At 50.1% G+C, this 10,374-nt stretch overlaps 1 protein-coding gene across 2 annotated transcripts; it reads left to right on the top strand.

Annotated features, from left to right (window-relative positions):
* Window positions 1-3,099: 3,099 nt before the first annotated feature.
* On the top strand, window positions 3,100-8,902 carry LOC101755867 (U-box domain-containing protein 6). 2 transcript variants are annotated; one of them, XM_004953561.4, is made up of 7 exons: window positions 3,100-3,446; window positions 3,535-3,651; window positions 5,144-5,236; window positions 5,692-5,877; window positions 5,969-6,076; window positions 6,350-7,542; window positions 7,798-8,902. In XM_004953561.4, the coding sequence occupies exons 3-7, from the start codon at window positions 5,180-5,182 to the stop codon at window positions 8,570-8,572; spliced, it is 2,319 nt and encodes a 772-aa protein (XP_004953618.1). In that variant the 5' UTR covers window positions 3,100-3,446; window positions 3,535-3,651; window positions 5,144-5,179; the 3' UTR covers window positions 8,573-8,902. The 2 variants fall into 2 exon arrangements, with proteins under 2 accessions (XP_004953618.1, XP_004953617.1); XM_004953560.4 differs by having other exon boundaries at window positions 5,139-5,236.
* Window positions 8,903-10,374: the final 1,472 nt, after the last annotated feature.

Raw genomic sequence — 10,374 nt, 5'->3', positions numbered from 1 at the left:
TCGTAGCGCTATACGTGTATTTTTCCTCCGTTCCGGTTGGGACCTAGCCCACGGTTTGCGACTTTTCTGAACAAAAAAAAAAGTACATGGCGCGCAGGCTTTGACGTGAGGGAGTATTACCGTAATAAGATGGGAATTCAGACAGCGCCTTGCGTTCGATATCACAGTAAGGAACGCAGTCGCACGCCCCCCTGATGATTCGCGTTCCGTGGTCAAAACCCGCTGGCGTAGCGGTGGCGGATGCGTGGAAAGAATCTGCAGAGGGACCGATTCCCTGTCAGTACGACGTGGTTCACCTCAAAAAGGTTACTGCTAGTCGTCACAATAATCACCGCCTTGTGCGTGAAGCAGTCATGCACTGCGGCAGACAGTGGCGCTACTCGTGTTTGAAGTTTCGTGTGTTGAATTGAAACCCTTCGTGAGTTCGTGAGCACGCCGTCGTATTCGTGCCGCTCCTTTTTGCGTGTGCGCTCGCGTATTGGACTTTGGGCGATGAAGAAACGCCATTCCATCTCCACCCTATATTCCTACACCACCTCGGCTCCGCCCCGTGTTCTCGTCACCACCGGCTCACACTACTACTACTACCACCTTTCCCAACCGATTGACCCAGCTTTAAGCTCGCGACCAGCTACCATTCGCCGATGCTCACGCTCACCTCCGATCCGCCTTTTCCCGGTCAATAAAGGTCGCGCGCGCGCGCCTGTTCCAGCGCTGCAGATTCATACGCAACCGCAGCGTATCACCCGCTGTATCTGTCGGTTTGCCTCTTTCTGTTAGAGGAACCTGTGCCCGTTTCCACGACGCGTCCTCGTGACCCGAGTACCTGACCTGACGCTGCTTTTAAAAACACCCCCATGCCATCCCTGCGACTCCGGCGATATTTATTGACCGGCCGGCCGGGGATCGGAGAGAACGGGACGTGCGTATCCGCTGCAGAGGTCAACGCCCGCGGCCGGCCGCTGGTCGCGATGTGAGATCACCGGCGCGTCCGGCCGGCTCCAGCTTTGAACGCAGCCGTGTCGTCGTCCCCTCTCTCTCTCTCTCTCTCTACTCTCACGCGGGTCGTCGTCGTCGTCGAGTCCGCCGAGGTCGATCGCATCATTACGGGCCACAGAGCGGAGACGCACTCGTACAGCGACGGCCGCGCGGTCTTGTATGTCTACGACGTCGCGTGCGCGCGGAGTGGGCGGGCGACGCCGCGCGGCATGGCCTCGGATCGCTCCGCGCTGCGGCCGCCGGCGGGACTCCTACTAGAAGGTGATACGTGTACGCAGAAACAGAAACGATCGACCGCGGCACAGGATCTATCCAAAGCACTCACTGGGGTAAACCGTCGAGACAGAATCATCGTGCGTGCACACCTGTCAACGACCACCACCCGATGTCCGGAGCGGTTGCTCCGACACGTCGAAACAAAAAAAAAAAACGTTCCCGATGTGTCGGATCCGTACGGAGGGGGCGCAAAAAGCAACCGCGAATCTCATCATGGATAATCACTAATCACTGGGAGCTTTTGGTCACAGAGGCAACGACGCGACCACGTCTCGCGCGAACCCGACCAGACCACACGCGCTCGTTTTAACCCGCTTCTTCTCTTCCTTCACCTTCTCGTCGTGAGGAGAGACGTGGTGGCGTGGGATGACGAGCAGGGCCGCCGGAGGAGGCTGACCGGCTGGTCCGGTCGATCGGAGCGGAGGCGAAAGATTCGAGTCGAATTCGACCGAACCGACCCACCAACATGCTTGCGGGCGGCGGGCCATCCCCTGTCGGCCAACGCCTGGAGCGGAGACGGCGACTTGGATTGGATGGCGGGGGCGATCCATCCGGTAGCCCCTGGCCGGCCGGCCCCGCTGGCCGTCCCGGGCTCGCCGAGAGCCCGAGAAGATGTTTGCTGCCGGCCTCGCTGTCCATCCCATCGGCGACGCGTGAAATCGCCGCGCGGGGGCGCGACGAGATGCAGCCAATGCTCGCATCGGCACCTCGCATCCAGCCGCGCGCCCCTTTCCAGAAAAGCAGCGGCGGCGGTTGGCTTGTGGCGCACTGCCGGCGCCCGGCCGGTGTCGCTGGAAGCGTCCGCTCCTTTTCGCGAACCCTTTTCGTTCCACCGCGGGGGGAGCTCGCGGTCGCAGGTGCCGGGGTGCCGGGCCGCTGGCCACCTGCCTCGCTCTCGGTTCAGAAACAGTTGTTGGTTCAGGACGCGAGATAGATAGCCGACCTCGTGACCTCTGCGCGGTCGACTCTGTTTCTTGGTGTCGTCGTGTAATGCTTGTGTCAAAAGATTTCTTGTCTTAGTGTTGATCAAGCAAGAGTCTCTTTCACGGTTTCAAAAAGATTAGGAGGATTTAGGCAACCTTTTTTTTAGGTTCGGTTTCAGGGCAGCCAAAGATTAGACTTGGAGCCGAGCCAGCCACTAATCAGACCAGCTTCCGGAACAAGTCAGCTTAAGACGGAAGCTAACCCCCCCAAGCACACAACTAACCTGCTCCTTAAAAAAGGCTTTCAGGCCTCCAACCGTGTCGAGGCGACTGACACGAGACCAGCGAAAGATTCTCTCAGCAGGCCCGGCCGGGTCGATTCGATCTGCTGTCCTAATCCCGCGACGCAACCTGCTGCTGCTGCCCGCTGCTAATCCGTTGCTGTCGTGTCCTAATTAAATCCCGCGGGGCGCCGGCGGGCGTGCGACGCAGACGCATGCCGCGCGCGGAGGCCGCCGGCCGGGATCGCCTCCGGCCTCCGGGTTCCGGTGGTGGGTAGGTGGCCAACTGCCGCGGAGCCGCGTCGCGCTTCACCGCGCCCGCGCATCGTCGCGGAAGGAGGGTGGCGCGGGGCGCGGGGGCCGCACGCAGCCGCAGAAACCATCGGCCAGTCGCCACGCGGGGCCCGCCGCCACCACAACAATCTAATCTGATCTCTCTCAATCTCCACGGTCTCTCGCTCGAGGAGGTGGCGCCATCGGTGGCGGGACCCGCAAACCGCTAGGCCTGCGCGGAGGCGACGACCGGGAAGGAGGCGGGCGGGGGTGGGGGAGTGCGGTGGGCAGCCGGAGAAGAATTCGACACGAGCCCGAAACGAATAAAAACGCCAGCGTGCGCGGTGCGGGCCGCTATGCTAGTGTGCTGCGCCTGCGCCTGCGCCTGCCCTGCCCCCGTCTCTCTCTCTCCCCTCATCATTTCTTCAGCGATCCCGTTCCACCCTCCCCTTCGCTCGCTCTCCTCTCCGCGCGGGCGCCATCTTTATCCATCTCTCGGCTGCTCCAGGGGCGGGTCAGCACTCAGCAGGCGCGAGAGAAACAGGTGGGGGAGACAAGCCATAGGGCCGCCGCCGCCGTCCACGATTGGCTGCTCGTCGGTTGCCGATCCAGGGGGCCACCGGGCGAGCCTGCCATGGTTCAGTGAGCCGGGAGGAATCCTTGCGCTGCAGGCAAAGGAGCCTGTTTGTCAGTGGTTCGTGTCCTCTCTTCTCCGTCTCGTTCGCTGTATATGCCCTGGTTCATCTTGTGATTGCGGGAGGGTTTCCATGTTGATGCTCCAGGGCAAGAAAGGCGGTCCCTTTTGGTTGCCTGCGTGCACCGTCTGAGTTTCGAAGAGCGCCATCTGCCTCTGGATTCGTTGGTGCGATCGATTCGTCCAGGAGATCCCAGCGAAAAAGGTTGGTTGCCTTGCCTCCCTTTCAACTTTGTTCTGTTTATGATACCACCCTTGGGGGCTGCTTGATGATTGTTTGTGCGGGGTGTTCTACCCTCCGCTGAGTTTTCCCCTCTACAAGTTAGTTCAGAAGATTCTTCTGTTTCTAGAACAGATAAGGATTGCTATCATTTCTATGAGAGATGAGCGGTCATGCTGGCTGATTTTTGTACTTGTATACAATTGTTCGTCTACTCCTGTCCTGGTCTTTCCTGGGACCTGAAAACCGCACCTTTGTTTGTTCTAGTCCCACACCTTACCACAAAACAAAAGGGTCGATTTGTTCTGGTCTCTTCTCCTACTAGTATTTTTTTCCCTGCACGAGTACTCGACCAGGTTGCCATTTTTGATCCATGGTGTGGATTGTGGAAGGAGTCGTACAGTGTCATCTAACTTAATGGAAACACTTACAAGATGTTATTGATTGGGAATCGTGTTACATGAATAAATCTGGTTAATCTAGTTTTTCATTGCGGATGGCATAACACCTGCAAGGTGTAGGTATACTTGGTTCATAGAACTAAGTTTTTGAGGCATACCGGTGTTTGAAGCATGGATAAGTGCAGTTGGTGCAATGCGAAGTTCAAACTCAAAATGGTTGATTGTATAAAAAAAATGTCAAGTTGGCTTTAGAAGACTGTTCTTTAGCCCTGGAAAAAGGTTCAAATGCTTATTGCTATTTTTTTGAGACAATACACAAACATACATAGTGCATATTGACACCCATGTATTGCCTCAAGGAGATTAATTATTGCAGTGAATATACAATTAACTCAAAATATATTCATTCAATCTCAATATGCAATAGAAAAGATATTATGTTCATAAATTAGTCACATTTTACCTATTATGGGGAGGTCAGCTGAAATGAATCACATTTGGTTCTTTTTAAATGTTTCACTGTTAGAAAGAATAAAAGCAGATTTTGACCAATTAATTGACTTCCGCCTATGGTGGGTGACTGGGACTAGCACCCCATTCCCTCCATTTAGCCATGGATCACAGGATCTCAGGGTATTGACTATTGGGTCAACGAATGTTAATATTGTCCTTTGTTCAAAATGTTATTTAAGTAGACAGTTGACTCTGTATGATGTGTTTAGCTCGATAATTGACTACTTGACTAGCATATTAGATAATTGTTACAAACATAGCTAGCATGAACCCTGAGGTTAGATGTTTGTTTTAGCTCAGGATAAAGGTAAATGACATTAGTCAAACTTTTTTGCACAATGCAAATGATTCACAGCAAATTTGACTTTCTCTTGTTACAGAGCCATCATATTATTTGACCTAAGTATTCTATCCTTAATAAGTGGCAAGCAACTAAGCATTCGGTTATGGGTGTACTTGGATATGATTTTAACAACCTTATTCAGTGTCATTGTAAGATTAGATTCCTCGAATTTTTGCTCCAGATTCTTTCTGACATTATAATATTGTCTTGAATAGTTCAGGACTGCTGAGATCAAGATTGGCAACCTCTTTTGTGGATGGCAAACGGGAACAATGAAAGGATGGGTATATCTCAGCGTAAATCTTGCCCAAAGGTAAATTATCGTGCCTCATTTATTTTCCATTCAAATATGAACTGTATGCCGTGTGCCACTATTATGCAAGGACAAACACTCTTTGCCTATGGTAACATGTTCATATTCCTTTTCATGATGCTAATGCTTGCTTCTGTGTCATGGCTGATCATGCAAATTTGAACATAAGCAAACTGTTGGATTTGGTACACAATATCCCCTGGCAGTTCTCGGCTAAAGACATGGCAGCTATTAAACAACACAAATCATTGCGTTAGAATGTCTAGTGACCTGACATTAAGGAGAGGAGTTCAATTACCAAGCTTTTTTTTGTCTACAATTTCATTCGTTGCTGGAAGCTTGATTCATCTTTCTAGATTATTCTTATGCATCTGTTTTGCTGGATGTGTAAATTTCAAATTTGTTCTTTCCATTATTGTTGATGTGATTCATGTTTCATTGTTTTGCTCTTTTAGGTTCATAGCTCAATGTGTAGTGAGCTTACAATGATGTTGGATAAGGTCTCTTCTATTCTTCCATCAATAGAGGCAGCTCGACCTGGTTGTAAAGCAGGCATACAGGAATTATGCAACTTGTATAATGTTGTTGAGAAAGGAAATCTCATAACTCTACACTGCATTGAGTGTAGCAAGCTCTACTTGGTACGTTGTCTTGATGGAAAAGTAAATATTCTTATATCCTATATAAATTGTTTTTAATATTTTTTGATGATTTTGGATATTCATGATTCAGGCTATTACTGGAGAGGCGATTGTAGCAAGATGTGAAAGGATCAGGGATTCACTTAGGCGGAGTTTGTTCCTTATTCAGAATATGGTTCCACCAGCACTTGCTAATCAGGTTAGCTGATGCGGTTTGCTGTTTTTGTCTATTTTTATCTGAACCAGTCAGTTCAATTTTTGCTAATGTTGGTTTCAAGGAAAATGATCGACTTGTTCTATTGCCACATTATGTTCTAATAGCTTATAGAACAAAGTACGACACCTACATTTGACCTGCTCCAAACTACAACTCAACCAGAATGTGCTTATCTTTTCCTGAATGAAAATGTGCTTCATCATATACGTTCATATATTGCAATTTTTTTAATTGCTATTACATTACTCCATACAGATTGCTGAAGTCCACAATGATCTCCGGGACATCAAATTTATTCTTGATCCGGTGGAAAAGGAGGCTGGCAAAGCCATTTTACAGATGCTCCGGCAGTCTGACGCAAGTGAAGAATTAGAACTTGAGACATTCCTGCAGGCTGCTTCAAAGTTGGACCTGACATCTCCTAAAGCTCTCTTAATTGAAAGACGAGCAATCAAGAAACTGCTTGACAAGGTTAATGGTAATGATCCAAAAAAGGAGGGAGTCCTTAAGTTCTTTCTGTACCTCATTAAGAAGTATGGAAAGAGCATCAGATCAGACTCTGGTGAACGGAATGAGAATTCACAACCTGAAAGTCAGTCTTCAACTCCAAGCACAACTTCCAGTGATGCCAGCCCTCCTGAAAAATGCTACACACCGACAGACTTTCAGACTTACGAGGATCACAGTAGTATGTCTGGAGGTGCTACTCCACCTGTGGAGTTCTGCTGCCCAATATCAACAAAGCTAATGCATGATCCTGTTATAATATCATCTGGACAGACTTATGAAAGAGAATATATTGAGAGATGGTTCAATGAAGGATATGATACGTGTCCTAGGACACATATGAAGCTAGAGAACTTCTCCATGATCCCAAATACCTGCATGAGAGATCTCATTTGCAATTGGTGCAAAGAGCATGGTTTTACAGTTTCCCATTTTATTCCTCCAAGCGAAAATTCTTACAGTTACTTACCTGAGCAATTGCACGGTTACTCTGTGTCAAGTTTGCACAATGTTTCAGTACCTCTCATTGCTGGAAAGGACAACAGTTTTGTCATTGACCACAGCAATACATCTTTTGCATTATCTGATGCCAGTTATGTCTCTAATGCATCCAATGCTAGGGACATGGAGGATCCAAAAGATATTTCTCAGTTCTCTTGGAATGCTGACTACCAAAAGTATCTGTCATTCCACAACTTCAACCAGGAGATGTTCCTGAGGTTCTTTCATGAGCTGTCCATGCTGCCATTAGAACTCCAAGAAAAGTCAATTAAAGATCTGAAGAATGTTCTTGATTATGAAAATGAGGTTTCATATGCTATGGTTTTGAATGGATTTGTAGAAGCATTCCTTGAATTCTTGAGAAATGATACTGGCAGCTACAGTGTCCAAGCTCAGAAAGCTGGATTTCAGTTTTTTCTTACTTTTCTTTCCAATAGCAGGTAAGATCAGTTATTCTTGTAAATCTGCATCGTTGCTTTGTTACTCTTGTGCTGGGGGTTCAGTAACATACTACATATATGTGTTTCCAACCTTTTTAGTATTAAAGGGCAAAGTAGACCTGCACTTACAATCTTCCAGCTGTAGCACTGTATTTATGTGTTCTGTCAGTTAGTTGGTTGGCCTTGGGTAGTTACTTATATTCATACATGATATTTCATGAGATGATTTTCAAACATATCTTTTCTTACATGTAGGGCTAAGATTCCATCTATGAACGAAGAAGCATTTCATCTGATCACATCCTTCCTTGACTCCGAGTTAAAGGTCGAAGCTTTGTTGACACTGCATGGGCTGGTTCAGCACTTGAGCAGTCCAAGATCTCATGTGATGGCTTCTGTTGTTACTCCTCCATTGTTCAAAATGCTGGCATCTGAAGATACTGAAGGCCTTGAACTTTCCCTAAGGATTCTCTGCGAGCTTTCATGTGATGCTGATATAAGATCTTCCCTAGTTTCAATGGGAATAATCTCAAAGCTTGTTCCCATTTTCTCCGAAGGAAGCTTCGTTGAGTGCTGTTTGGAGATTTTACGGAACTTATGTGACATGGAAGAAGCTGCAGTGCGTATTACAAGAACCAGTCGGTGTCTTGCTTCTGTCGCAGAATATCTGGACGTAGGAAGCCCTAAAGAACGAGAGCATGCAGTGGTTATCCTTTTGGCAATATGTTCCCGAAGCATCGAGGACTGCCTACTCGTAATGAAGGAAGGTGTGATCCCTGCCCTAGTGGACTTGTCAGTGAATGGAACCGAAGAAGCCAAGAGTTGTTCAACCAAGCTGCTTCATCTTCTCAGGGACATGAGGCGAAGCGACCAGTTCACTAACTCGTGTTCACAAGAAGTGGCTGCCACAGACGCGGTAGAGGATGCTCCCGACAACTCAGTTCACAAGCAGCCGATATCAAAGTCGTCCCGGTTTTTCCAAAAGAAGTTGAACATCTTCTCAAAACCTCGGTCACTCACACTGTTTTGAAAAGTGGCAAAGTTTGTTCGAGTTTGTAGTCCCTTTTAGTGGAAAGTGAGTAGGCCTTTGTATATGGCATGAAACTAACCACCTTCTGTATAGTTTGGTAGCGGTTGTATTGTCCGAGCGAAATGCTTGATGAGATGATAGTTTTTCATCCTCATGTATTTCAGTAGAGTCTCATCATTGGTTATGGCACCTTTGCTGTGTGTAAAACCAGTAGATATAGTTGTTCTTTTCTTTTGGCGGGGAATTTGCCGTTGTGTACTCCGCTATTCCCAAGATACCTGCAAAGCCTGAATAGAATCTTGTTTTTGCTGAACAAGTTTGTTCCTCCAAGATTTAGTCCATACTTTTCCCATTGCTTGATGGTTGGCGCAAATACTGCACTTGCAACTTACAGTAATTGATGTGTGATATATGCATGCTGTGGGTGCTCTGAATTTTTGTTCCAGAGCATCTCCCATTCCTGCCCTGAAAGTTCATCGACAGTCTAGTCCCTTTCTGAGACAAAGGGGAACAGACCTCTCGTTGGCGCCCATCTCCTCCCTAATTATGCTCACATGGGCGCTACATCTCCATCCGAGTCGGCAGCTGCGAGTGAGGTCAGAGCATTTCCCCTTCCCCAGCAGACGATCCGATCCGTCGCTGCTCCCTCCCTTCGCCTAGGTGCATCGCACGGAGCCCGGCCACTCATTTCTTCAGTGCCAAGGCACCATCATGAAGCTCGCGATCATCCGACGACCGCCTGGTTTGTCCCGGGAGGAGTTGTCCGAAGCAGTAGATCTCCATGCCCCATACATGCTCCGGAACACCGCCGTTTCGTCCCCTGTGCCGCCGATCCCCGTCTCTCGCCTATGCTGATCGACTGCCGCTGGTCTACCCAGTCTCATCAATCTCAGCTGATGAACTCACCGAATCATCGTGAAAGCAGCACAGAATTGCTATACGCTACTCTGTTTGATCAGCGTTCTGTTGATACCTGCAACCGCATGGGCAGGAGTAGTGCACAGACAAGCTGCGGTCTCGGTTCATCAGCACGTGTTCGCCGGAACCGCAGCCACCGAGGCCACCGCCGGCACTGCCCTGAGCTAACAGGCCACACGGCTCCCACCGGCGCTCCCCAACTGTTCACTGTTCAGGCATCCAGCGTGCGTACTAGCCCAAGCGAAGCTTTCAGCCTGGATCACAGTCACGGCACAGGCTTTACCTGACATGCCTGCCTGCCTACCGTCCTAACTCCTACGCGTCCAGATCCTGCAACCAATGGGTTCCTGCACTGCACCTCAGGTCGTTGCGTTGCGTCGCACTCGCGGCCAGCGCCCTCCCCCGATCCGATCCCGATGGCGCTACGGCGGCAGCTGGAGCGCACGCAGGGCGCCGGCGGGTCTCGATCTCCCCACCAGCGCGCGATCGACGACGCCCTAGGCTAGGCTGCTGCTCCTTCCCTTTCCCTAGTGGCCTGTGGCCTAGCGCCTCGAGTGGACGTGGATGCCGCCGCGCCTAGGCTTCCTTTCTCGCCCCGCCCCCGGCCAGGTTCGGTGCATCGTGTGCCCAAGGGTTGGGTCCCTTTCCCTGCTGAGTGCGCGGCGACCACGCCCGCCTGCCTGCCCTGCCCCTCCGAGGCTGCGAGTGGCAGGCCAGGGATGCTGCACGGCAGCAGCAGCCAGCAGCTCAGCTGCCGCTCTGAGGACGACGCGACGGCTCCTGCCGAGCAGGAGATGCCTAGCTTCTGCGCCTTCCGGTGAGGATTGGGTCATTGACCGAGGAGGGTGTTGTGATCGAGCTGAGCTGCATGCATGGGCTGTGAG

Source organism: Setaria italica, chromosome I (genome assembly GCF_000263155.2).
Source record: "Setaria italica strain Yugu1 chromosome I, Setaria_italica_v2.0, whole genome shotgun sequence".
NCBI lineage: Eukaryota > Viridiplantae > Streptophyta > Magnoliopsida > Poales > Poaceae > Setaria > Setaria italica.
The sequence above is the reverse complement of the archived record's forward strand: the minus strand, read 5'-3'. Positions and strand labels throughout refer to the sequence as shown.

Excerpts from the sequence above, each read along its gene's own strand:
- LOC101755867 (XM_004953561.4), top strand. The coding sequence starts at position 5,180 with ATGGCAAACGGGAACAATGAAAGGATGGGTATATCTCAGCGTAAATCT. Across the intron at positions 5,237-5,691 it reads AGCGTAAATCTTGCCCAAAG|GTTCATAGCTCAATGTGTAG; the intron begins GTAAATTATCGT and ends TTGCTCTTTTAG. Across the intron at positions 5,878-5,968 it reads AGTGTAGCAAGCTCTACTTG|GCTATTACTGGAGAGGCGAT; the intron begins GTACGTTGTCTT and ends TTCATGATTCAG.